Source organism: Drosophila kikkawai, chromosome 2R (assembly GCF_030179895.1).
Source record: "Drosophila kikkawai strain 14028-0561.14 chromosome 2R, DkikHiC1v2, whole genome shotgun sequence".
NCBI lineage: Eukaryota > Metazoa > Arthropoda > Insecta > Diptera > Drosophilidae > Drosophila > Drosophila kikkawai.
Genome location: NC_091729.1, coordinates 11751857 through 11776308, shown reverse-complemented (window position 1 = coordinate 11776308; position 24452 = coordinate 11751857). Strand labels below are relative to the sequence as shown.

The window sequence follows — 24452 nt, the reverse complement described above, 5'->3', positions numbered from 1 at the left end:
TCTCTAATTTTATTAACACGTTCATCATTCCGACGGCGGCGACGGCACAAGTGGCGCCCGAGGACGGCAATCAGTCTGGGGGAACCCCAAAGCCACCCCCTTGCTACCGACGGCTGCCGCCTGCTGTTGCTCCCAATTTCTCCTTCATATCATCTCGGGTCTGGTCTGGTCTGGTCCATGCATGAAGGCGAATTAATAAAAATTATTGCATATATTTGTAATTCCGGGTGCGCCTCCCTGGACCAGGGGGTGTAAGTGTAATGAGGGGGCGACTTCTTTATTGGCGCGTGCTGCTGCGTTTTATCGCTCCCTCTACTCGGGAGCAATTCCTCCTCCCGTTCAGCCCATTTTATTTTATTATTGCTCTGCCTCCAACGGCTGCTATGTTGCAGATGAAAGGCGTTCTAGACATATTTCCCTACACAGAAAACAAATTAAAGAGCAATGTCAATGCTTAATGGTTTGGCATTGCTTATGATATGGAAATTAAAACCCTTTATTAACCAGACTGGAGAAGTTATCTCTAGATAAAACAATAGAACAAGAAAGCTTATCCTTAGCTTTAAACCCAGCTGAGTAAGTTTGTATTAAAAAGAACTTTAAAATATAAATCAGAACCACTATGACCCTAAAGATTTACTTTCTCTGTAGATATTAGGGGGCGAAACAAAAGAATTGCAGCACCAAAGTCCAGGAATTCTTGGCAAAGTGGGGCGGCGGTGTGTGGAGTGGAGCTTCACTCCAGAGTTCTTGAGAATTTTAGGAATCCAAAGTCTAATGCATAATTAAATTGATTAATGGCCGGAGCAGCTATTCACCTCACAAGCCACAAGGAAGTGGGTATGAAAAACTCTCGACTGAGCAAACAAAATCGACTCTTATCTATGGCTAAGTGCATGATGTACCGACTTTATACATATATATATAGTATGTCTGTGCTGTAATCTCAGACTTGTGTTGGCACTTCAATAATAAATACGATATTCAACGTTTCATTTACACTTGAATCCATAGATGGTTCTGTTGTTGTTGTGCCGGTTGTCATCCATTTTGTTAGCACTAAAGCAAACAAACGTCTGGATGGACGTGGACGTGGATGTGGATGTGGATGTATTTTATCGTCACGTCACACAGATGAGAAAGTCGTGATGTAATTTTTTATCGATTACAGTTCGCGCCGAAGGAATAGAGCTGGGTTTGGGTTGTTGACTCCGGTGATTTATGGTGTTGCATGCAGCGGACTTAGGAGCTTGGTCTAATGCCCCATGTGTGTAAGATTGTCGCCCCTTAGAATTCCCAACCCCGCTGTCGGTCACGGGTTCGGCTCCTTTGTCGCTGTCCATTAGCTTGTAAAGTGCTGCTGATTGGCACTGTGATATGGACAATTAAATTGTCGTTCTTAATCAGCGCCGAGCGCACTAATTTATTGTGTTTAATTTCTTTCGCATTTTATTTAATGTTTTTTCCCCCATCTTCTTTTTCTTCTTTTTTTCCGTGCCTGGCCAATTGCACTTTTTCCAGAGCCAATGCGGGTCGCCAACGTTCGAGAAGGAATTGCGCGAACAAATTGAGAAGTAAGTGACAAATAAGTTAAATTGTTAATCACGATAAGAGTGCTAGTGTGTTTTGTGTGTTTTTTTTCTGTGAAAAATAAAGAAAGAAAGCTGTAAGGTTGGATTATAAACTAAGAAAGAACTTGCAGTCAAGCTCCATTACCTCGAGCATTCCGCAATAAATTGCGCGTAGCGGCCAAATATTTATTTAATTTGCCTAGCCGGCAATTTTTGGAGTAGTTTTCGCGCTTTGCTTTTGCCAAATCGCACGTAAATAACTCATACTGCCAAGACTCGTGACTGGCCACGCCCCCTTTTGGGGTCTGGGGTCTTGGCCATTACGCACAGAACAAGTTAACGGCTAACGAAAATGCAATTTTCCAAATTGCCCAGAACAACCGTGGAGAAGAAACGCCAGGGAAGCGCTTACTGGCAAAGCCCATCAATCAGTCCGAACCTCAGCGTAATTACCGCCGACTTGGAAATGGTGCAAAATTCTGGTCTAGTCGAGATTTTCAGCTCTTTTCCGACCCTTCTTTCTTTATGGCCAGCATTAGCTGTTAATTTCCAGGCAGTTTATTTACGCTAACTGTTTTTTAAAACACACAAAACGCACAAGGGATTTCAGCAGAGATTTCGAAGCGAGGTTTTTAACATTAAATTATGAGTTTTGGATTATTAATTTTGATTAAAATAAAGGTATAAAAAGTACATTATTAAGTGAAAGACATAAAGTTTATTAAAGATTTGAAGTTAAAGTTTTAAGTCAAAGACATAAAGTTTATTTAAAAGTTAAAGTTGATGTTTGATTTGAAGTAATTGCTTAATCAAAAACTCATAACTGGCTTACCGCATTTCTTTAAAGTTTCCAATACCAAATTTAATATAAAAATGTAATGTAACTAAATACTATATCCATTAAAATATAACTTAAATGAAGACTTCAAATATCATTTACCTGCATTACCAATAGTCTGTGCAATCAAAACGCATTTCCATTGAGAGGCAAACTCATAAATAAGTAATCAATACTCCGAATTCTCAGCTGTACACTCGCCATATTTCTCCATGATTTTTGCAACTCCTTTTCATTTATGCATTTCTATATTTGTCCTCCTTTTTTTACGTTTTTCTTTTTGAACCTCCACTTGCTCCATTTGCTCCACTTGCTCCTGTGCGCCTCCGCTCGCCATTCGCCATCCGCAGCATGAATCGCATTATGAAATCCAAAGAACGCAAGCAAATGCAGACATGTCGGGATCACAAGGCACTGCAGGTATGTATAAACTGTGGAAATGCGAGATGGGAAATGGAAAATGGGAAGAAGAAGGAGGGGAAGTGGGTGAGGGACATGGGGCCTGCCGCAAGGAGCCACGCAGCATGTGGAAAATCAATTTGCACAGCGCGAGTTTGCCATACAAAGAGGAGGTGGGGGCTTGGAGCTTCCCGCCAAGTCGAGTCATAAATAAACGCATAAATTCATTTTTAAGAACAATCTCTCCCCTCGCTGCCATTCCGGCGCATACAAATTGTCTCTTATCCGGACGGAATAACCGGAGACGGAGACGAAGGCGAAGTCTCGCCGACTTTGTTGGCAAAATGTTTTTTCTCTGGTGCCGGAATGTACACTTTTTTTTTTTGCCCGAATTGATTGAGCGTCGGCATTAGAGACGCCTCACTGCGCCCTAGTGGCAGCTTTTCATTACCATTTTCATTCACCATTTTCCGGGGATTTCCTTTCCCTTTCGTCGTTAACTTCTGGCAATCTCATTTGCCCCGCGCCAAAGCCCAAGCTCCCTCTCTCTCTGTCTCTGCCGAATCTTGTAAAGCCGCGCTAATGAAGCCCAAGGTTCGGCAGTCCAATGGTTTTGGTTGCATCTGAATCTGGCTCCCAATCTGGCTCTGACCTTCGGGCCAGTTAACAACAACTTGGCTTTGATCGAGATTGGATTGGATATTTGTTACATGCCCGACTGGGGCGGGGGTCGTCTTGCAACTATTGCTCACTTAGCACTTACGTCCAGAGAGTGCCCCGACTTGGCTTGATGGATGAGGGGGCCATGGCATGTGGCCGATGGGTGACCCTCATCAGGGCAGCTGTCACGGACGAAGGTTGCCCCCCTCCGGACACTTGATAAATACTTGGATCTAATCTGTTAACCCTTTCCCTGCTCTGCGCGGATCGCTTTCAACTTGACTTTGTAAGGGAAAATTCACAGGTAGCTTTCGCACCTCGAAATTGACAGTAAAAGATTCCTCGTTGAGTATATTTAATAAAGATTTATGGACTTTGGTCTCAAAGGAACAGCTCTTGAACTCTATAGACTTAGTAGATCCCTTAAATGTATCCCTTTTTCTTGCAGACCCGCTTCGCCCGCCAGGAGAATCTTCTTCAGTCGATGCAGCAGGAGAACCGAGCCTTGCTCACCCGTATCCGGCAGTATGAACACTGCCTGGACGACGTGATGCGCAAGGTGGTGGATGCCATTGTGGCCGAGGATAATCTCCGGGAGGAGGTGAGCATGCTGAAGGGAAGGGTGCGCGACCTGGAGGCGCAGAATGCGGCCTTATCTGCCAGTCCGGTCAAGGGACGTGACGAAGGCTACTGCACCATGAGCAGTGGACAGCCGCAACCCTCGAATGGGCATCTGGAGGATCTGCCAGAGGAACCAGAGCAGTGGCTTCTGCCCGCCGAGCCCTGCTCTACGGAAATGGAGGACTGGAGCATGTCGCAGGAGGAGCTGGCTGTGATGACCTTTGACGATGAGCGGGAGCAGCAACACCACCTCCTGCAGCAGCAGCAGCAGCGAAGGAAGCGGGATCACGACTGGCTGTGGCCCTCGAGTGACTTCATCAACTCTACTACAGTGGAAACGGATTCCGTGGCCGATGGCATTGCCCAGCTGCTACAGCAGAAGGTAAGACGAAATAACCAGAGACCTTTTCTTGTGAAAATCTCAAAATCTCTTACGTTTCCAGATCGTTTACTCCGAGGACGAGGAGGTGGCCTGCACGGACTTCACCAATGACTTTTACAAACTGGTCAACATACGCTCCAACTCCTCGCGCAGCCTTTACTCCTACCTGGAGGGCGAGACGGATGATGAGGATGATGAGGAGGATGATGATGCCGAGGACTCTAGCATGTCGGAGAGCCAGGTGGGGCCTGCGGGACGCACGAATGGAGGCAGTCCCACCCCCAGCGAAGCAGGCAGGGCCCAGCTGACCAGCTGCTCTTCCAGCGAAACGGATGAGTTGTCCGCCAGTCAGCTGAAAAAGGACGAAGAGCCTGACTATGCGGTTATTGATGAGTGCCGGCGGCGGGTCAGCGACATTGAGATCGAGGATGTGCCTCTGATTGTGAGCAGTAGTACGCCCATGAAACCGCTGGATGAGCAGCAGTGCATTGCCCAGATCATCAAGAGCGAATTGCGCCGGCCTCCGCATGTCCTTGTCAAATCCAAATCGGTGCTGGAGGACCAGGAGCCCAGCTGCATCCTGCGACACAATCAACGCCGCGAACTGGAGTCCACCGTGGTGCGCAGCGATAGCATCAGCTGTGCCATGATGTCAAAGATGGCCAAAGAACTGGTGCCTCCGTCGCCGGGAATGGTGACCAAGCTGAAGGAGCGAATGCTGATGAGACAGGCATCCACGCCGCCAACATCCACCTCGTGGCGCAGGAGTAATGGCTGGAAGAGGGTCACATCACCAGTGCATCCGCCAGCGGCAGTTTCGCCAAAGAAGGTAAGATATATATAACTATCAGATATGAAATATAAATAAAATCAAAGGGGAACAATATTTTCACAACCCAAATTCCCCAAATTTTAAATCGATAAATTGCTGATAAATTCCGTAACCATTTCCATTTTCAGAAGGAAACCAAGTCAACGGAGCTGCCAAAGAGTGGCCTGCCGAAGGCCCAGCCCACCAGAATTCCAACGAGCATCCATTCGTCGGTGTCCTCGTCCTCCTCGATGTCCTCATCCTGCTCGCCCTCCCCATCCTCCCCGTCGCCGCAGTCCCCGCAGCAGCAAAAGTCCCCCGGCCAAAAGCAGCAGCCACAGCGAAAATCCAAGATTCCTCCCCCCGTTCCCGTGCGACGATCCTATGCGAGTTAAGGGACGCGCCATCCTGCGAAATCTCAAATCAATAATCGTCAAGCTAACAAATATTTAAAGATTTAAAAGACTAAATTGTGATATATTCAAACAAAAACAAAACAAAACCGAACAGACAAGTTGAAGGTGGTGAAGGAGTAGGAGTAGAAGGAGCAAGCGAGTATTTATATGTATATTGTACATTTTTTGGAGATGTTTTACCTTGTAAGCGGCACTGCCAACTGTTCCCCCAGATACGAATTATCATCATTACCAAATCGCAAGGCTCGCCCTGCTCTACGCCGTATATTTTGTAGAGCAGCGGTCGCAGCCACCAAATTAGTGGAGAATGGGACAATTTGATTGATTTCAAACTGAATTCAAACTACTTACTATTAGCTATGGGTCATTGAGTATAGATGAAAACTAAAAACTGTAGTCTTCCGCACACCACTCGAGTGTATTCGAAGTAATAGCATTTGTAGGGCATGGTTAATCGCATAAACTAAACGGGAAACTAAGCTAAACCCATCCTTTCACACACTCAGACACAACAGTTGAACATTTGCATTTAAGGGTGAAATATTTCAAAGTATAGAAGGCATATAGTACGACATATATATACGGTTTCTAAGCGAACATTAAACGACAAACCATAACAATAAAAATCTGTACATACAAAGCTCTTCTCTTCAACCGTAGTTGGCGTTAGCTCCGGCTCCTCAGGGGCTGCTGCCACCGACTAATTTATCGCAGCAGCATCCCGCATCCTAATTATATAACTAAACTACACACCCTATCTATGTAGAACAGAAGGCACTATTATATATGATCGTGGAGGGGAATAACGTGCGTAGATGTGTAAGCTCGTATATAAACATTATAAATGTATTTTCTTAGCGTAGCCAGTACAAATAAACAAAAAAGAAGTTACAAAAAATACATACATACAGTAATTATTGACCTAACCAGTGGCCCCTGGTAAAATCTTACAAACAGAAATGATAACTAATCAATGGGATAAAATACAAACAAGTGACGACGAACCGGCACGGGCTGAGCCGAGAAGAAGGTGCTCCAGTTCATGCTTTAGCTGGCCAGAAGCCAAACGCGATTCCGGGGCGCTGACCCAGCAGCTTTTGTATAGTTCGGTGTAAGCGTTTTCCAGGCACGCACTGGTCGCCTCTGCTGGCGCCGGGCCCTCGAAGTGTAGAGCTAATCGGTTCTGGCGGCGCTCTTTCTTTTTCAGATCACGGCCGGCGGTGTAAGATGGATCGAAGCTCAGATTACGACGGGCAGACGGTGTCGCCCGTTTGCCGGTGTTTTCATTGAGGTAACTGGGAGTGCAATCGCAGTCGATTGAAGTATCTATGGCGGTGTTATCCCTGGCCAAATTTATCATCTCTTCATAGCTATCCGGACGCAGTTCGTGCTTGACCACCTGGTAGGCAATGGTTTCGTTGCAATCTAGAAGGTGATAGGGCACTCGACGGCTCTGCAATTGCCACATGCTGATGCCCAGGGAGTAGATGTCGGAGGCTCCCGTTAGAGCCTCCGATCGCAGCACTTCTGGGGACATGTACCTGAGAGTTCCACTGGTATTTCTGGTACCTTGCTTGGCGCACAATTCGCCAATCTCAATGGAAGAGCCAAAGTCGCATAGTTTGCAGATGTAGCTACGCTTGAATTTCGAAAAATTCTCGATATTAGACTTTGTTCCCAGTTCAACCAATACATTGGTTGGCTTTACATCCAGATGAAGCACATTGCGGGAGTGGCAGTAACGCAGAGCGGCCACCACATCCAGGGTAATGCTGGAAATAGTTTTGTTTTATTCAGGGAAATCTATAAAATAACAAGAAAGGAAGCTAACTTCGGCACACCGAAGTTTGTATACCCTTGCAGATTGTTTTTGATATTTATATTATAAATTTAAATGCTTAAAACACACACAAAACAGAGTTTCATTACATTTTACCTAGACTTATTATGTTTACAGTTTGACAGTTACAGTTTTACATTCCCAGCTTTACATTTTCTCTACATCTACCGATCGCTTCTATGGCAGCTATATGATATAGTTGTCCGATTTTTATGAAATTTATACCATAATTCTAGAATAATAAAAAAAGCTTATATCTCAGAGAAGATAAACATATGTACGTTGGAAAACAACGAAGCTATAATTTTTTTCCTATTTATTTCTCGATCGTTCCTATGGCAGCTATATCATATAGTCGTCCGATTTTCATAAAATTTTTACCAAAATTCTATAATAATATAGAATGGCCATATCTAAAAAATTGTGCAAAAATGTTGAAAAACAGCAAAGTTATAATTTTTTTTCTACAAATATATCGAACATTTGTATGGCAGCTATATGATATAGTCGTCCGATCCGGCCCGTTCCGACATATATAGCAGTGAGAGTATATAGAAGACTATATGCAATGTTTCATTCAGATAGCTTTAAAACTGAGGGACTAGTTTGCGTAGAAACAGACAGACAGACAGACGGACAGACGGACAGACAGACAGACGGACAGACGGACAGACAGACAGACGGACAGACGGACATGGCTAGATCGACTCGGCTGTTGATGCTGATCAAGAATATATATACTTTATAGGGTCGGAAACGTCTCCTTCACTGCGTTGCAAACTTCTGACTGAAATTATAATACCCTGCAAGGGTATAAAAAGGAAAACATACAGCACTCTGTGGATCAGAGGCAGGGCCAAGCTATCCACGATCCGCTGCAGGCTTTGTCCTCTGGGACACTCCATGATGACCAAGCCAAACTCTGCGGCGGTCTCCAGCTTCAGGAGCCTCACAATATTCCGGTGCTGCAGGTTTAGCAAATGGGATTCATTGTGCAGAGTGGACACAGCTTGGGCTCGAATGATCTTTACGGCCACAGATCGATCTACAACGCAAATTTATTTTACTTTTCTTTAGTTAATAAACCCCACTTACCCCTGTAGACAGCTTTGAAAACCGTGCCATAGGCCCCACGTCCCAGCATTTGGCTCCTGGCAGTGGGCGGGCCATCCTTAAGGAGTTGTTTTCTTTTCGGCGTGGTCAGCAGCAGCTCGTTCTTGTGATTAGCAACAGAAAACGACCTGGTTGTCGGTTAGATTATATATTTTATTAAATTTAAATTAGAATTACACATGGCTTACATTTTGCCCGGCAAATAACGGTGAATACGTTTGAACAGCTGAGTGGCAGCGTTGCCATACTGTTGGAATAAATTAAAGTGGCGCCAGTGTGCAGCTATCGTTTTCAAACAAAATGGTGTGTTTCTTTTTATAATTTAATACTTTATTGTTTTGGGTTTATATAAAAGAATCTTGTCCTTGCAGTTAAATGTCAATTTGTATATTTACACTATTTAATAATGCACACGATTTCACTTAAAGTGCCTCTCTCCAGCCATTACATCGCATTGCAATAACCTTAATAAAACTGAATTACGTTAAACGGATTGCAGGAGCCTTTCGAGGGTTCATTTTGGGCTTAATACTATACAGAAATAAATATTATTAGAAATGTCCGCCGCTGTATGCTTCCCTGATAGCTGGCTATTCGCGTTCACTGTGCAATTTCTCCGTCTCGGCCCGCAAAAACTGAAAAAATAGCATTTGCTTTAGTAAGAATTTGAATTTAAAGGTTTATTTCACATTAAATCTCACCCGAAAGGCTTCCTGGATTTTGTCAGTGATTAGCTTTCGCGCCGTGGGCTCCGGCACTTGCCTCTTCTTCAGGTCCAGGATGTAGTCGTTAAGGTCCAACGGCTGACCCACATTCACGGTAATCTTCTTGCCACGCTGCAGCACATAGGGCTCCACATTGGGCAGCATGTCATCCATCCCTATGTGCCACAGGGGCAAGATGATGGGAATTTTGGGTGACTCGTAGATAATCCGACCGACGCCCCACTTGAGGCGCAGCTCCTCCTTCTCCATGTTCACCTTGCCCTCGGGAAACACGTGAATCCAGTGGCCCTGCGCTGCCTTCTCGATGCACAGGTTGATGGCCTCCTGGTAGACACCATTGCCACGGACGACAGGAATGCACTTGCCTGGGAATAAAAAGATGTACCTATTAAAAACAATTTTTAGATTGCAGAGCAAAGGTCTAATTTTTTACAAAGCTTTTGGTTTATGAAATATGTTGTATTAACTTTACGATCACCTTGCTCCTTAACCCTAATTGCTCGAGACTCACCGAACATAAAGAAGAGCGAGTGCCGCTTGTTGGTAAAGCATATATCGTGGGCAGCCATGGACCAGCGGATGTTGTAGGTGCTGCAAACAATGCTCATGGGCAGACAGCCCCAGAGGCCGGGATCGTCGAAGCAGGAATAGTGATTGGACACCGTCACCAGGGGGATGTCTTTGGGCCTTTTGGAAATCAGGTTAACCAGGCGCTCCTTGTTGTAGACACGGGTTTTGTTCAGGAACACTGATGGGGGGGAGGGCACGAGATCAGCATTTGCATAATTGACACAGACACCAATTAACACGGCACACGCTTGACCTCGGTGAGAGCCAGCGAGCGCCGGCGTCCGTGGGCACCGTTTATCAAGCGAGAGATTCACACACATTCACGGTCAGGGCCGAAAATGCGAGACGATGCTCTCGGAACGCTTCATTTCGCTCGGCCAAAAATAAACGTGCCTTTGGGGCCAAATGTTGATGGTGGGGTGCCAGGTCGGAGGTCGACTACGTGATACTCACTCAGCACGATCTTGCTAAAGATTCCGACTGCAGCCACGACGAACTGGCTGGCCCAGTACCAAAAGCTGCTGGGATTCCGCAGCCTGGGGAATATCCAGTCAATGTTGAAGGGTATCGCCACACTGGGCGACACTCCCAGGGACGGATCTACGATTCGGTCAGACATCGAGACCGGCGCTGGCGTGGACGTCGGCGGCGAGGGTGGCAATATTTTCGGCGGCCGGGACAAACTGCTCTGCACGGTCTGTGTGGCGGTATCCTTCCGGTCCGTTTGGCCGGCCGCGTATCGCTCATCGGGCACTGGCCGGGCCTCCGGAGCTGGGACGTACTGCTGCGATTTGGAAAGAGAAAAAATACGTAGAAGTGCGTTACTAAAGGCTTTAGTTCTGGCAGAGCCTCCAGCTAACCATGGATGACACGCTTTTGATCTTATCAGGGCCCCAAGAGTAGTTTTCTTTTGTGTTTGTGTCCGGCTAGTCGGATTTTGAGACTCGATTTAAAAGCATTTCCATTGTCAGATTTATTTTAATTTTTTTTTTTTTGTGGGACAAGCAGCCACCCCCGGAAAGGCTGCCGGGTGCCACAGGTTAGCAGCATGCGCAGTGGATGCAGCAGGAAACGCAGCGGGGAAAATTGCACTTTCATCGCGGCGAGACAAAAGAGCGCGAAAAAGCAGGAGGAAAACTCACGTCGTCACAGATCTAAGCCAGAGCGACCTTCGCCGGGTTGGAGACTCTCCTCTCTCTGGCTCTCGGCACCTGAGAACCTTTCGCAACCGGACGGCGGCAACTTTCGAGCGTAACTGATTTTCGTCTGGCGAAAATCATCAAGTGCAGCACCAGCAGCAAGCACAGAAAGCACGCATAAAGTTGAAACAAGGGCGGTTGCCGCCAACAAAGAGAGAGACAAAGAGCGAGGAGCGACTGCGACGCAGTGAGGCAACAGTCAAGTGGCTGCGGAGATTGTGAAACTATCTTTATCAGTTGGCAAAGGTGCTTAGCCAAGCACTTCCGTGAATATTGATCACGTTGCCACTGGGACAGGGCCAAGATAAGAATTTGAATTTAAGCGCCAACTCTGGCCGGAAGAGAAACAAAGAGAAAGGGAGACATCGAGAGGGGGATAGGGAGAAAGAGAGAGTGGGATTTAAAAACTATTCTTATCAGTTAACCAAAAGCTTTTAATTTAACTGATTAAACCACAAAATGTAGTCACGGAAATAAAAACAAGTTTAGGCAAATAAAGAGCTAGTATACGTATATTTAAATGTTTTGCACTCATTAAATTGATAAAAAAAATGCTCTGGATATAAGTTAAATTAAATATTGTAATTTATTTTTTGAATTTTACTGTTTATGGAAATTAATATTTTTTTTTAAGTAAAATACAAATATAAAACTACCGTTGTATTAAAACCAGACAGGGCACATTTAAATACTTTATTAAATTATTTAAATTTTAAATGTCTTTAATAAATTTTTCTCAATACCGCCTCCCCAACTTTTGAATTCCCGCGCCAATTGTGCGTGGGCGATTGGTAATGTGGTGAGTTTTGAAACGAGGTGGAAATCCCAAGAGAAAGCGATGGCCTGATTTTGTTTATGTTTATTGGGCGCTTATAACTGATAATTGAACAATTATTTCTGCTTTTTACTCACTCACCCTGACTAGAGCTTGGATCGGGGGTCTATATCCCGAGCCCAGGGCCCAATTTAGGTGCCGCATGGCGGTCACAGCACCCACGTGCCCGGGACGGCACAGGCTAGAACACACAACCATCAACATGACGAGGAGCACCACTTGGTTCCACGAAGAGTACGATATGTCCACTGGCAGATATGTATCTCTTGTTTAAACGCACTTTACATAACCGATTTATAGGCCGAAAATGAAACACTCGCAATAATTTGGATTCCGCCTTCCGCCGCTTCTTCTCCTAGGTTGCAGATTCATGGGCGTGCGGTCAGGGGGCCTCCTTGCGCATGTCTGAAGGGGGTTATCTGCTCCAAAAGGGGGGACGGCAAACGATTTTCAAGGCCAAACTACAAGAAATGAAAAATTTAAAGAAAAACAACTCTGAACAGCTGTTCGGCTTTGAGCCGATTTGCAATACTGCTTACACGGGGCATTTACCAACACCGGTATCCTCGTTTCTGGTATGGTTTTGTAATTTCTTCGTAAACTTTAGTTTCAATTAAAAGTGTGTGCTTCCCGGCTTTTTCAGTGCCACCATGTCTCGCAGTGCCCGCCCCCTCACTTCCGCCCGTGTGCTGCACAAGATCAAGGAGCTGACCACGCCGGAGGCCAGCGCCAAGTTCGTGTTCAACCGCAATCCGAGGAATCTGGAGAGGTTGCGGATTGCCTACAAGCCCGGCGGCTATCACTTGGAGAAGCCCGGCAGATCCTACTGGCACACCCTGGAGATCAATACCAGCGGCCGCTATGTAAGCGCCGAGGTCAAGCACTTTGAGAACGGAACCATCCTGAGCGCCAGCACCCAGGAGTGGGCCATAAAGCAGCAGCTCTACAAGACCAACGACACGGCCGCGTTCGTGAACCTGGGACGTGTGCTGGCCCACCGCTGCCTGCAATCCGGCATCACCGAGATGACCTGCAACGTGGAGGCAGTGCCCGGTAGCAAGCTCCAGAAACTGCTGCAAACCCTCAAGGACAATGGGGTATCCTTCGAGGAACCCGCTCGTCTGCCCAACACACAGCCCTGGGATGCCAAGCGGCAGGAAAAGCCCTGGGAGGTTACCGAACAGGACCTGGAAACCACGGCGCCCCAGAAGTCGGATAAATAACAAAAACACCCGCTTAGTTTTCGTTTCGTTTAGAATAAACGTTGATTATTATGCTAATTTCATCAAATCATACTAATTTATTCATATTTGGCCTTAATGTCCTTCCAGAGCTTCTGCAAGGGGGAAAATTCGATATTTAGCAAGGAATTCCTCTTACATAAGCAGAGCACTTACGCCTTTGTTGACGCTCTCAAAGATCGCCACTGAGCTCACATCGAGGGCGCGCTCGAAGAAGAACGTGGACGCGATGATGGCCACGGCGTAGGTGGAGGTACGCTTGAACAGGGTGTTGTAGATGACCTTCATTTCGGCGCTATTTAGTCCTATTAATTTGAATGTTATTATAAATTGTCGTTTTTTTCGGAAAACTTACGTCTGCCACGCTAGAGCAGGGAAAACTTAGATAGATGTCAGTTATCGATACTACCGATTTTTGCAAAAAAGGCGATAGATCTTTCAGCTGATAACCAGTGTGGGTCAACGTCCCGAAGTGGAACGGTATTCCAGTGTTGCGCAGCTATGGTTACACCGTCGACCAGCAAAAACAAATCGTGAAAATGCAAGATTCCGCGAATATTTAGCTTAATTGAGGCCATCCATGGATTTAGCCACCATAGAGCTGAGCGTGGAGGCGCTTATCGGGTCCCTGTTCGCCCTGGGTATCCTGTTCGCCTTCTGTCGCAGCCTCCTAGCCGAGGACTTCGTTATCAGCGTGCTCTCGGGCAAAACACGTCATAGCTGGAAATCAATAAAAGTCATAGAGCAGGTGCGCGGACTCACTTGTTGCAAGCTCCCCCACAGCAGCCCCTTCTCACCCTGCCCATGTTTTCTTTCAGGCCTGCTTCTGCAACGTATGCGAGATCCTGCTGACCCCCTCCGCGGGGCTCTTCTGCGACTGCTGCGGCCTGTGCACCCACTCGACTCCAGTGTGCCAGCGGCGGGCGGATAGGGAGTACCGCTGCAAGGACAAATGGTTGCGCAACGAGACCTCCGTACGCCACTTGTGGGTTCACGGCAACCTGCCCATGGGCGTCCACTGCGCGGACTGCGGCGAGGAGGTGGACCACCATGTTAGCACCGATCCGGGACTGTATGGCTGGCGCTGTGCCTGGTGCCAGCGCTGCTACCACAACGACTGCTATTCCCGCGCCGACGTAAAGGGCTCCTGCGACTTTGGCGAGTTCAAAGACATGATCTTCCCGCCCTACAGCTTCGTGGCGGCCAGGACAAAGGACATGCGCCTGCATTTGGCCAGCATCACGCCGCCGGACATTGAGAACTGGGAGCCACTGATTGTGATTGCCAACACCAAGTCGGGCAGCAGCACGGGCGCCAATGTACTGTCCCTTCTCCGCGGCTACCTGCATCCCCTGCAGGTCATGGAGCTGGGCTCCCGTGGTCCCCAGGACGCTTTGCAGTGGGCCGCCAAAGCCAGTCCTCGCCCGTGTCGCATACTGGTGGCTGGCGGCGATGGCACCATCGGTTGGGTGATGAATACCATCTACGCTTTGAACATCAAGCCCCAGCCTTCGGTGGCCATCATGCCGCTGGGCACCGGCAACGATTTGTCGCGAGTCCTGGGCTGGGGACCGGAGCCGCCTTCGGTCCTAGATCCAGTAGAGATCCTACGCAATATTCGGCGCGCCCGCTCGGTGAATCTCGATCGCTACGACCTGCAAATCGAGAAGATCCACTATCGTCTGCCCATTCAGAGGCATCCCACGAAGACCATTCACGTCTACAACTACTTCAGCGTGGGCGTGGACGCGTATATTACCTACAATTTCCACAAGACGCGAGAATCTCGATTTTATCTGCTCAGCAGTCGAATCTTCAATAAGGTAGGAGCGCTGTTTAGCACGTAAAAAGGAATCTTGATAATGAAAGCCCCTTTTACAGCTTCTGTACTTCACCTTTGGAACGCAACAGGTTATGCAACCTGGCTGTGAGCATCTCGAAGAGAAGCTGACCCTGTACCTGGACAACAAGCTAGTGCAGCTGCCTGAGTTGCAGGCGCTGGTGTTCCTAAACATCGATTCCTGGGGAGCTGGCTGCAAACTATGCGAGCTGAGCAACTCCAATGGCGAGGTGCGCATCGTTAACTCCATCTCCGATGGCCTGATGGAGGTATTTGGCATTGTTTCCTCGTTCCACATTGCCCAACTGCAGTGCAATATAAGCAAGCCAGTCCGAATTGGACAAGCTAAGCAAATAAGGGTAAGGCTGAGGCTTCTCTTTAACTGAATCCTTGTTGATTTTCCATTTGAATTCAGCTGCAAGTCAAGGAGACGGTGCCCATGCAGGCGGACGGCGAGCCCTGGATGCAGAGTCCGGCAGACATAAGGCTGCAGTCGCGTAGCCAGGCCAGAGTCCTAAAGCTGGCTGCATCTTAGATAATTCCCGAAGCCACAACCCCCTTTTGTGCCAGTCCCCATAATCTCAACGTACTTAATCCGGAATCTCGGACCTAACCTTATCGATTCTGTTAAGCTGTGGCATTTTTGAAGCGTCCTCAGTGTCAACCCAAAGCTAGTCGCAAATTACATTAAAACCGTATCTGAATGAAGTCCACTTTTATTAAGATTCAATAATCTTGTGAAATATAATTAAATGTTCGACTGGTGACACGTGCTGCCCAGGAGGGGCACGCACTGCATTTGGATCAGTAGGGTATCGAAAGGCGGGTAAACAACGAAATGAAGAGGCACGGCAGCAACGGCTGGAGTGCGCTTTAGAGCATGGTCAGCTCCATAATGGCGTTGACTATGTCGTTGCTGTTGTTCTTCAGCGCCTTGATGGCCTTTGCTCGCGTCGTGTTCGCCTGCGTTATCACAAGCTCAATGTCCTTCTCGTCGACGCCAGTGTCGTCCACATCCTCCTCATCCTCCTCGGCGATGGGGGCCACCGATGTGGTAGCGCCAACGCTGTCGGCAGCTCCAGCAGCCTCCGGGGCCTTGAACTTCTCGGCCGCGGCCACCTGAGCCTGCTGCGACAGATCCTCGATCTTGGCCTCGCCGAAGACGATGTAGGTGTCGCTGTGCGGGTTCTTGTACACGTCCGGGTTGTTGATGACGAAGAGGATGTTCTTCGACTTCCGGATGGTCACACGGTTGACACCCTGGATCTGCTTGAGGCCGAGCTTCAGCATGATCTTCCTGGCCTTCTTCTCGCCGCGCGACTGCTTGGCCTTGGACACCAGATCGATGGGCAGACCGGTGGCACCGCCTCCCAGCTGTGTGGTGGCTGCACCAGCCTCCTCCAGGCCGGGCATGCCGCCGTCGGAGTCGCTATCGCTACCGTCATCCTCGACGCGCACATCCTCGGGCTTTGCCTCAGCAGAGGTGGAGGCCGCGGCCTCGTTCTTGATTTCGGTCAGCTCAGGCATCTTTATCAGCTGGGGAACAAAAGGGGAAACACATGGTTAAGTAATGCGACCGCAAAGATAATCATTTTGTTTCTAGAAAGAACATCTGGCGCCGGTACAAAGGGGTGCTCGCAGCAGGGGGCCGCTGCATCGATTTTTCAAGTTCAGTTTCAGCCTCTTTTCACAGGTTTTTCTTATCGATGGATGGATATCCCTAAAGTCTAACTACAATATTTCACACAAACTGCACACCTTTGTCACGAGTTACACGAGAAAATTAAATTTGTGCGAAAAACGCGGAGCACCCAAACTCACCGGAAATGAAGGAAAGAAAATCAGTGTGCCCGCGGCTTGTAAATGTTATAACGGAAATTTCCGACTTTCTGAATTACCTAAAAAATACTAAAATATACTTTTGTTATTTGACACGTAAAAATTGAACGTGTTTTTCATACAGGTTTTTAAAAGGGAGTTGTTTTTGAGTTGTGGATTTAAATTAAACTGTCCAAATTTATGAATAATTTAAAAAAAAGAAATATTAGGTATTTGTCACCTTTGATTATTTAAAATAGTTGTTTTAAAAAGCTTTTTAATTATAAATATATAGACATTTATATGAAAAAACTGTAAAAAAGTTTAAAAAACAAAACAATTACTAATATATGAAACCTTACAATATCTTGCACTTAAAAAACTGAATAAAGAGGGATTAATATTTTAGTCAAAAGTTTAAAATGCAGTGAATGACCCTATAAATTATATATATTCTTGATCAGGATTAACAGGCGAGTCAAACTAGCCATTTCCGGAAGAAAAAATATGTCGTATTTTTTTCAAAAAACTTTAAAATTGTTAAAACTTACAAAATCAGCCAAAAATTCGATGTATTAAAATTTAAAATTAGTCAGCAAATTTGCTAACCTATAAAAAACTAGCATGTAAAGGCATTCCGAATTAAATTTAATGCTTTTTTGACTTAGTTATGATATTTTTAAACTTTGACAAAAGTTGTCAAAACTTTAAAAATTTCTAAATTATATTTTGCAGTTTTCTTAAGCTAATAAAAACGAACTCAGAGAAGCTTTCCGAATTGAAGTTTATCCTTTTTTAACTTAGTTATTAGATTTATAAGCTTAGTCTCGTCCAAAAAAATTAACCAATAATATTAATAGATCATCGTTATTGGTGATAATATATATATAAATATTAATATATAAATATTAAACTAAAATAATAATAATCTCTCAAATACTTAAGTGTGCCAGTTGTAAGTTCCTAAGTTGCTTATTCACACTTCAGTAGCAATTTGAAGTATTTGACGACTTACCTTGAAAGTAGTTAGTAAAAATAATTCCCCTGTCCACAAATTATTGAATTATCGATGAATGGTCGTGCAAACGAGGGACCGAGGACTCGTTAATTACTGAATAAACCATGCTTGCCCACAAACGAGCATCGACGGAGAAATGGAAAACTGTAATTTGCTTCCACCAATACTCCAATTAAATTGTGTAAACAATTTGGCATAAGCCAGAGAGGTCCTTAATTACATATACAAAGTTACACAGACAGGTACAGGTAGTAGGTACTGGCACGGGCAGGCAGAATGGGTAAAAAATGACACAATTACCCGGCCAAGAAGCCGGAGGAGCATGGCCGCAAATTGAGTGGGGGCGTGGCATTGTTGGGTAAACATCGGACAGCTATGGTCACGGCTCCGTGTTCTGCGGTCACGGGAACACATGTTGCCTTCACATCGCATCGAATGCCATGAAATTTTAATTTTCATTAGTCGAACGATATAATTTAAAGACCGCAGACAGCGAGCACTGTCTGCTACTTAGTTTCAGATACTTTTGTATCTCATTATACGTCTCGATAGAGCTTTAATTATTTTCGTTATTCTTTGTGCTGTGTGCGCATTTCTTTGGCCGTCGAAAGATATGCCAGCGATTCGCAACAATTTGTCAGTAAATAATTTCGAATTGTCCTCCGTCTGCGGCAATCAAAAAATCTAAAAAACGCGAGAGAGAGAGCGCGCAGATACGAGTGTATCTGTATCTGTATCTTTTTCTGCGTCAGTATCTTTTGCTGCCTGCTGACTGCACATGGGACTCGGGATTGGGGAATGGGACTGGGTGTCAACAGCGCTCTGATTTATTTGAGCGCATTCAACGCTTCGTTGCATTTCGTTAATTTGCCCGTTTTCCGCTGCCAGAGTTGAGAATCAGCCCAAAGATATGTCTTTACCCATACCAGCCCGTTCTCAATCCTTGACAAAATGCCAAAATACTGAGCAAAAGGAACCCCGCCACACAGCTTTCATCATAATTCGAAAAACCAAAAAATTATCAACGAGCCGCATAATTATATTGTAATTTATGCAATTGTCGAATCGGTGAAAATGTTTGCAATGTTTCGCTGCTCGTAAAAGATTTCAAACACCCGAACGTGACCAATGGCCAGGCCAATTGGTGCTCCAATCAATGGCAGAGCCTCCTCGCTTATGGCCAAAATTTTGGTCAATTATGATCAATTAAGCCATAATACACATGCAAATTATTGCCACCTGCTGTTTGGAGGAGAAGCGGTGTGAAAAACGATTGGCATTTTAATTAAAGAAGTTTTTTTTGGGGGGAATGCGGAGGCGGATGTGGCCTTAGCGAGGGTGATACAAATAATATAACCTGCTGCAGATAGGTGAAACCTAATACAAACTAGAAATCTGATATATATTTCGGTGATTTTCTGTGTTTTATTGCTAAGTTTTGGGATAAATACTTGGTTTTATATCTAACGCAAAGAAACCTATTTAAAAATATTATATAAATATAAAAAAATATTGATTAATTCATAATACTCACAGATAAACATTTTTTTAAAGTTGTGTCCAATTTACCATTTAATCTACAAAAAGAAAACATATTTTCCGATTAATTTATAACCCATTTTCTTATTTTAACTGCAAAGATTTGGGATAAATACTGGTTTTTACACCTAAAGAAATTAACATTTTCTTTAGTAAATATAATTTAATATAATAATAGATTATAAATATTTAAATAAGTAATAATATGCATAATACTCACACCAAAACTTTTTTTTCAGAGGAGTTCCTGTAAAGTTTTAACCATTTGTGCTTGTCTACATAAAATGCTAGAAAATATGTTAATTAGAAAAAAAAATCCAATTAATATATAACTCATTCTTATACTTAAACCCTATAATACACCATTTTAGCGATTTAAGATCTATTGGGACCCATATCTCAAGTAGCCCTGATAATACTTACCAATATTATAAAGTGAAAAATCTACTTTATAGATTCATTCCCATAATTTGAATTTAGGCAGATGATAAATTATTTAAATCCTTGAAACAAAATAATAACAGTTTCTTGGTATTTTCATCATCACAGATAAAATTTTTTTTCGAAATCTTAAAATTCAAAGCAGAAAATAACCTTACCTTCTAGACACTTATGAGTCACGGCGGAAGTTAGCTCGAGTTCCTAGTAGATATATCCAACCAAGTAGGAGTATTTACCGCAGATATCTTGCATAAAGCAAATTGCAGATACAAATCGGTGAGCATTAGGGCGACTCGAGTGTCTGCTAATGATGCCCGACAGTCACACCCACTAGCCACTGATGTTTGAATTTAAATTGGTCACTAATATGCCTCGCGAGAACCCCAAACCGCATCCCCGCCAGGAGAGAGGAGCTAACGATGACGGCGCATTAATGGCAGGGCGTTCTGTGTTCTGCAGTCCGGCGATGTCTGATTACCGAGCGATTCGAGCAGAACGCAATTACGGAGCGGGAACGGGATGCCAAGTGGTAGGGAGTGGGTGGCGGTGTCTCCATTGCAGCTCCATTGCCGGAAACTGGTTCGTTGTCCGCACCACCCGGCAATTAGCCAACGGCCAATGGGAGTGCACCGTCAGACAGAGACACCAGCACGTTTGTCATGCGCCATATTGAAAATGAGGCGGAGCCACAGGCGAGTCTTTGGTGGTGGCTTCGCCACTTGGGTGCCGTTCGCGTACGTGATGTCTAAGGCAGCTCGACAGTTGCCCGCAGATCTCTGAACGGTTCACTGCGTCGTGTCTGTCCCCGAAAGTTGGCCAAAGATAATTATTAAAAAAATAAATATATCTCGGTTGTGTGTGTTTTTTGAGAGGGCAACATGGAACGGCCAGCCCTGCTGCACAATGGAGAGCTAAGCAACCTCGAATCCGGCACCACCAAGTTGGTCAGCAAGCCTTTTCCCAAGCCCTTCTCGATCGAGAGCTTGATTGCCAACCAAACACCTGCCAATACTGCGCCACCATCGCCACCGGAGGAGCGGGAGCACGAGCCGGAGCAGGAACCCGACCAGGACCAGGAGCTGAGTGCCCGCGCCATGGTAGCCAGCTCTGCTCTGGGACTCACCCAGTTCCCTTTGTACAATCCCTGGCTGCACGGATACTTTGCCCAGAACCACGAGAGATTAACGCATTTAATTGCCGGCGGCTGTTACCTGCCCTCCAATCCAGCTAGTCACCCACCAGGTCCACAGCAGCCGCAGCCACAGCAGCAACCACCACCGCCGCCGCCGCCTCCACCACATGCCTTGGAGAAGCAGCATACACCGACGCTGCCTCATCCGCTGGATACACGTTTCCTGCCCTTCAATCCCGCCGTCGCCGCCGCCGGAGTAGCGCCCACGGATCTGAGCTACCGTCGACTGGCGGAGCTCATGAACCAGGACTATGTGCATAGCCTGAGTGTCCATGCCAGATTACAGCACATGGCTGCGGCTGGGAGGATCCAGGAGGATCCCGCTAACTCCAATCTAGTGCAGCTCCAAGAGCCAATGCCTCAGCTGGCCCACTCCTCGCCGGCAAAGTCCGGCAGTCGCAGTCCTGTGGAGCCAACCCTGGATGTGGGCGTGGACGAGGATTTCGAATGCAGTGGTGACTCCTGCAGCGACATCAGTTTGACCATGTCCCCAAGGAACTACAACGGGGAGCTGGACAAGAGCCGGAATGGAGGTGGGTACAAGGAAGGGAATTTTTCTTGATTAGGAACATTTTTTGATGCAGAGTTTTGTATAGGATTGATGATTTCTCTGTTTAAAATACGATTGATCTTAATTTTTGCTTAAATTTTTCAATATTTCGTTTAAATTCAAAATTAGCTTAGGAATATTATTGAGATTTAAAGAATAATGTTTCTCTTAATAGATTTTAATAGCCTCAATAACGTTTGATACCCATAACTAAAAATTATATAAAAATGTAGCCTTCATTATTAAGGATGTTTTTAGATACTAATCATCATTATCAAGATCTTATAACTTTATAATGTAAGAAAATAGTGTAGGCACTGTTTCTGTTTTTAAGGAAAAAAGTACCTAACCTAAGGGAAAAGTACCTAAAAGTACGTAACCTAACCTATTTCATGATTAATTTGACTTTAACTTTTAAAAAATATTGGGGATTGTAATAAATTTATACATAAAGTGTATAATATGTATGAGTATAGAGTCTAGAATGGTCTGAGTAAATAATTAGGATCAGTAGTAACATAATTCCTAGGAATCTCCACTAAAAACACAATTCTATTAAGATAAACTTAAATAATGTTGAAAGCTAAGGTAAAACAGGGATTATTTCAAATTATTTAAGGTACTCCCCAAGAGGTTTTTAACTCTTAATTCAAAATTGACTACAAAAAACCACCAAAATCATATAAAGTAAATCCAAACTTGGGAAAGTAAAAATTAACATAGTCCCATGAGATTATCCCCTATCCCTGTGTAAGTCCCTGTCCAGTCGGGTTCACTTTGTAAAGTGATGTTGTCATGGTAATTAAAATTGAGGCCGCCACGTCATAATCAAAATTAGCATAGAATGCATTAAGACCCAATGTTCGGTGTCAATCAAAGCTTTGAAAAGTTTCAACAACTCCAGACAGCGGGCTCCGGAGTCCCGGCACTCGACCACAATAGAAGCACGGCCGTAGTGCTGACGTTTTGACAAACGTAACGATTTAGTCCGGTCATTCGAATGGAATGGAAACGTAAATCCAACTCGGAGAAAGCAACCACAAAACATCATCATCATAATAATCATCCGTGGCCCCCTGCTGCTGTTACTCCTTCGCAAAGTGTCTGGATACTGAGGCATCCGTGCCATAATCAATTTGCCAGCCGAGCTGTAAAAAGCGCAACAAATTCCCCGACTAATATATTCATAACTGGAGTCAAGTGGGTGGGTGTGGGTTGGCAGTTGGGTTAGGGGTGTTATCCCGGGGGGTGGCTATCAAAGACCCAGATAAATCAGTGACAGCCAAGTCCTTCGAAGCGTGTAAGTGTTAAAAAACCGCTTAACCGTGTATTTTAAATTAACAGGATTCAGAGTTGGGGACAGAGTCTTGGTTTGGATTGTCACCCTCTCTTGTGCATCTTTATCCGCTTCCAATGGGGCATCATTTAACGTTCACGCTTGACTCGTGTCCACCCAAAACAAACAGATTAAGTTTCGAGCATTCCTCGCACTCAAGGGCCAGCCTTCAGACACATGTATCCAGTTATAAATAAATATGTTTGCCACAAGTTATGGCACAGCCCATTTGCGCCAGAAGTCCGAACTCGTTAGGGGGCCCATTAATGGGTCTATCTCTTGGGGAGAGTCAGGGAGAGAGAGAGAGGTTCTTGTGTTTGGTTAAGACTCAGCCAGGAAGTGGGCTGAACCGGGACTAAATTATTGAATATGGGGATATACTTTGAAGTGAGGATATTAACCTAGTCGTAACTTGGGATAAGTGTAGAGAAAGGATGAAGATAAGGCAGTTAAAATACTATTTTAACGGTGATTAATATATATTTATAATACTATTGTATTATTTATAGTTTTTCTTAAGAATATTTAGTTTGTAACTTTTATAAAAGCATCTAGAATTAATCTTTATCCTTTAGACAACACAGGATTTTCTAATATTCGCAGATTTATATTTCCTGCCTTTATTTATTTATCTTTAATCCCAAAAACCAATTATCCTCATCCATTTCAGCATACACCAATTCCGACAGCGAGGATTGCAGTGACGATGAGGGTGCCCATTCACGACATGATGCCGGCGGAATGAGCAGCAAGGACTCCCAGGGCAATGGCTCCAGTTCCAGCTCCAAGTCGCGTCGCCGGCGTACCGCCTTCACCTCGGAGCAACTGCTGGAGCTGGAGCGAGAGTTCCACGCCAAGAAGTATCTCAGTCTCACCGAGCGCAGTCAAATAGCCACCAGTCTAAAATTAAGCGAGGTCCAGGTGGGTTTCAGCTTTAAAATAACCCAAGAAAATCCATTATTAATTAACCCTTTTGACAAATAGGTGAAAATCTGGTTCCAAAATCGTCGAGCCAAGTGGAAAAGGGTCAAGGCTGGACTTACCTCACATGGCCTGGGTCGTAATGGAAGCACCAGTGGCACCAAGATCGTGGTGCCCATACCAGTCCATGTCAACAGGTTTGCTGTGCGATCGCAACACCAGCAGCTGGAGAAGATGTGCCTCAGCGGTCCCAAGCCGGATCTGCGGAAGAAGCTATCGGCGGAGACGATCGGTGGATTTGAGAAGTTCAGCGGTGCCTCCAGCGTTGTAGTTCCCCCACCACCAGTAGTGGGAGGTGTGGGTGTGGGTTTGGGTGTCAGTTTGGGAGGAGCCACACCGCTCTCCCTTGCCAGGAGTATCTACTGATGGAGTTGTGTTCTGTGTCCTTGCGTGTGTGTAAATATTCAGGAAGAAGGCAACGAAGATTTCTTTTTTGTAAATAAATGAATGAAAAATCAAAAAGTATAGAGTGTTTGCTCTTGATATAATGGAGAGGGGAACTATAAAGATCCTTTG

The 24452-nt window shown here is 45.3% G+C and overlaps 8 protein-coding genes across 14 annotated transcripts in view; 4 read left to right on the top strand and 4 right to left on the bottom strand.

Moving 5' to 3' along the window:
* LOC108078290 (uncharacterized) overlaps positions 1 to 6598 on the top strand; it is a 42930-nt gene extending 36332 nt beyond the window's left edge. For 2 of the 4 annotated variants that reach the window (XM_017172061.3, XM_017172060.3), the window contains 5 exons: positions 1522 to 1574; positions 2760 to 2829; positions 3917 to 4471; positions 4533 to 5300; positions 5432 to 6598. In XM_017172061.3, the coding sequence (XP_017027550.1) occupies positions 1522 to 1574; positions 2760 to 2829; positions 3917 to 4471; positions 4533 to 5300; positions 5432 to 5677 (1692 nt within the window). In that variant the 3' untranslated portion in view covers positions 5678 to 6598. The remainder of the gene's footprint in view (positions 1 to 1521; positions 1575 to 2759; positions 2830 to 3916; positions 4472 to 4532; positions 5301 to 5431) is intronic. The other 2 variants (XM_017172063.3, XM_017172062.3) reach the window with 1 other exon arrangement.
* On the bottom strand, positions 6524 to 8881 carry Mos (Mos oncogene). The gene is made up of 4 exons (XM_017172066.2): positions 8840 to 8881; positions 8634 to 8779; positions 8370 to 8583; positions 6524 to 7470 (listed from the first exon to the last, which is right to left on the bottom strand). Coding segments are annotated over exons 1-4 (1164 nt in total). The 5' UTR covers positions 8842 to 8881; the 3' UTR covers positions 6524 to 6668.
* Positions 8882 to 9016: 135 nt separating this feature from the next.
* On the bottom strand, positions 9017 to 12419 carry Taz (tafazzin, phospholipid-lysophospholipid transacylase). Of its 3 annotated transcripts, none has more exons than XM_017171992.3 (5): positions 12062 to 12419; positions 10400 to 10730; positions 9888 to 10124; positions 9353 to 9741; positions 9017 to 9286 (listed from the first exon to the last, which is right to left on the bottom strand). In XM_017171992.3, exons 1-5 carry the CDS (start codon positions 12182 to 12184, stop codon positions 9242 to 9244), a joined length of 1125 nt encoding a protein of 374 aa, XP_017027481.1. In that variant the 5' UTR covers positions 12185 to 12419; the 3' UTR covers positions 9017 to 9241. The 3 variants fall into 3 exon arrangements, with proteins under 3 accessions (XP_017027481.1, XP_017027482.1, XP_017027483.1); XM_017171993.3 differs by lacking the exon at positions 12062 to 12419 and adding an exon at positions 10807 to 11403; XM_017171994.3 differs by lacking the exon at positions 12062 to 12419 and adding an exon at positions 11089 to 11403.
* On the top strand, positions 12418 to 13260 carry mRpL18 (mitochondrial ribosomal protein L18). The gene is made up of 2 exons (XM_017171997.3): positions 12418 to 12555; positions 12624 to 13260. The coding sequence occupies exon 2, from the start codon at positions 12631 to 12633 to the stop codon at positions 13201 to 13203; it is 573 nt and encodes a 190-aa protein (XP_017027486.1). The 5' UTR covers positions 12418 to 12555; positions 12624 to 12630; the 3' UTR covers positions 13204 to 13260.
* On the bottom strand, positions 13217 to 13694 carry ox (ubiquinol-cytochrome C reductase complex subunit oxen). The gene is made up of 3 exons (XM_017171998.3): positions 13577 to 13694; positions 13378 to 13526; positions 13217 to 13316 (listed from the first exon to the last, which is right to left on the bottom strand). The coding sequence occupies exons 2-3, from the start codon at positions 13507 to 13509 to the stop codon at positions 13281 to 13283; spliced, it is 168 nt and encodes a 55-aa protein (XP_017027487.1). The 5' UTR covers positions 13510 to 13526; positions 13577 to 13694; the 3' UTR covers positions 13217 to 13280.
* A 107-nt stretch (positions 13695 to 13801) lies between these two features.
* On the top strand, positions 13802 to 15769 carry Dgkepsilon (diacylglycerol kinase epsilon). The gene is made up of 4 exons (XM_017171990.2): positions 13802 to 13969; positions 14040 to 15044; positions 15103 to 15420; positions 15477 to 15769. Exons 1-4 carry the CDS (start codon positions 13802 to 13804, stop codon positions 15594 to 15596), a joined length of 1611 nt encoding a protein of 536 aa, XP_017027479.1. The 3' UTR covers positions 15597 to 15769.
* On the bottom strand, positions 15760 to 16969 carry Nacalpha (nascent polypeptide associated complex protein alpha subunit). 2 transcript variants are annotated; one of them, XM_017171996.3, is made up of 2 exons: positions 16883 to 16969; positions 15760 to 16597 (listed from the first exon to the last, which is right to left on the bottom strand). In XM_017171996.3, exon 2 carries the CDS (start codon positions 16586 to 16588, stop codon positions 15935 to 15937), a length of 654 nt encoding a protein of 217 aa, XP_017027485.1. In that variant the 5' UTR covers positions 16589 to 16597; positions 16883 to 16969; the 3' UTR covers positions 15760 to 15934. The 2 variants fall into 2 exon arrangements, with proteins under 2 accessions (XP_017027485.1, XP_017027484.1); XM_017171995.3 differs by having other exon boundaries at positions 16820 to 16960.
* Positions 16970 to 20654: 3685 nt separating this feature from the next.
* Positions 20655 to 24346, top strand: unpg (homeobox protein unplugged). Its single transcript, XM_017171534.3, has 3 exons — positions 20655 to 21602; positions 23626 to 23876; positions 23940 to 24346. The coding sequence occupies exons 1-3, from the start codon at positions 20756 to 20758 to the stop codon at positions 24300 to 24302; spliced, it is 1461 nt and encodes a 486-aa protein (XP_017027023.1). The 5' UTR covers positions 20655 to 20755; the 3' UTR covers positions 24303 to 24346.
* Positions 24347 to 24452: the final 106 nt, after the last annotated feature.

Excerpts from the sequence above, each read along its gene's own strand:
- Mos (XM_017172066.2), bottom strand. Across the intron at positions 8,584-8,633 it reads TTTCAAAGCTGTCTACAGGG|ATCGATCTGTGGCCGTAAAG; the intron begins GTAAGTGGGGTT and ends TTTGCGTTGTAG. Across the intron at positions 7,471-8,369 it reads CCTCTGATCCACAGAGTGCT|CATTACCCTGGATGTGGTGG; the intron begins GTATGTTTTCCT and ends AACTATTTCCAG.
- Taz (XM_017171992.3), bottom strand. The coding sequence starts at position 12,184 with ATGTTGATGGTTGTGTGTTCTAGCCTGTGCCGTCCCGGGCACGTGGGT. Across the intron at positions 10,125-10,399 it reads CTTTAGCAAGATCGTGCTGA|TGTTCCTGAACAAAACCCGT; the intron begins GTGAGTATCACG and ends CCCCCCCATCAG. Across the intron at positions 9,742-9,887 it reads CTCGCTCTTCTTTATGTTCG|GCAAGTGCATTCCTGTCGTC; the intron begins GTGAGTCTCGAG and ends TTTTATTCCCAG.
- mRpL18 (XM_017171997.3), top strand. The coding sequence starts at position 12,631 with ATGTCTCGCAGTGCCCGCCCCCTCACTTCCGCCCGTGTGCTGCACAAG.
- ox (XM_017171998.3), bottom strand. The coding sequence starts at position 13,509 with ATGAAGGTCATCTACAACACCCTGTTCAAGCGTACCTCCACCTACGCC. Across the intron at positions 13,317-13,377 it reads TTGAGAGCGTCAACAAAGGC|AAGCTCTGGAAGGACATTAA; the intron begins GTAAGTGCTCTG and ends TCCCCCTTGCAG.
- Dgkepsilon (XM_017171990.2), top strand. The coding sequence starts at position 13,802 with ATGGATTTAGCCACCATAGAGCTGAGCGTGGAGGCGCTTATCGGGTCC. Across the intron at positions 15,045-15,102 it reads GCAGTCGAATCTTCAATAAG|CTTCTGTACTTCACCTTTGG; the intron begins GTAGGAGCGCTG and ends CCCCTTTTACAG. Across the intron at positions 15,421-15,476 it reads GACAAGCTAAGCAAATAAGG|CTGCAAGTCAAGGAGACGGT; the intron begins GTAAGGCTGAGG and ends ATTTGAATTCAG.
- Nacalpha (XM_017171996.3), bottom strand. The coding sequence starts at position 16,588 with ATGCCTGAGCTGACCGAAATCAAGAACGAGGCCGCGGCCTCCACCTCT.
- unpg (XM_017171534.3), top strand. The coding sequence starts at position 20,756 with ATGGAACGGCCAGCCCTGCTGCACAATGGAGAGCTAAGCAACCTCGAA. Across the intron at positions 21,603-23,625 it reads GGACAAGAGCCGGAATGGAG|CATACACCAATTCCGACAGC; the intron begins GTGGGTACAAGG and ends CATCCATTTCAG. Across the intron at positions 23,877-23,939 it reads TAAAATTAAGCGAGGTCCAG|GTGAAAATCTGGTTCCAAAA; the intron begins GTGGGTTTCAGC and ends TTTGACAAATAG.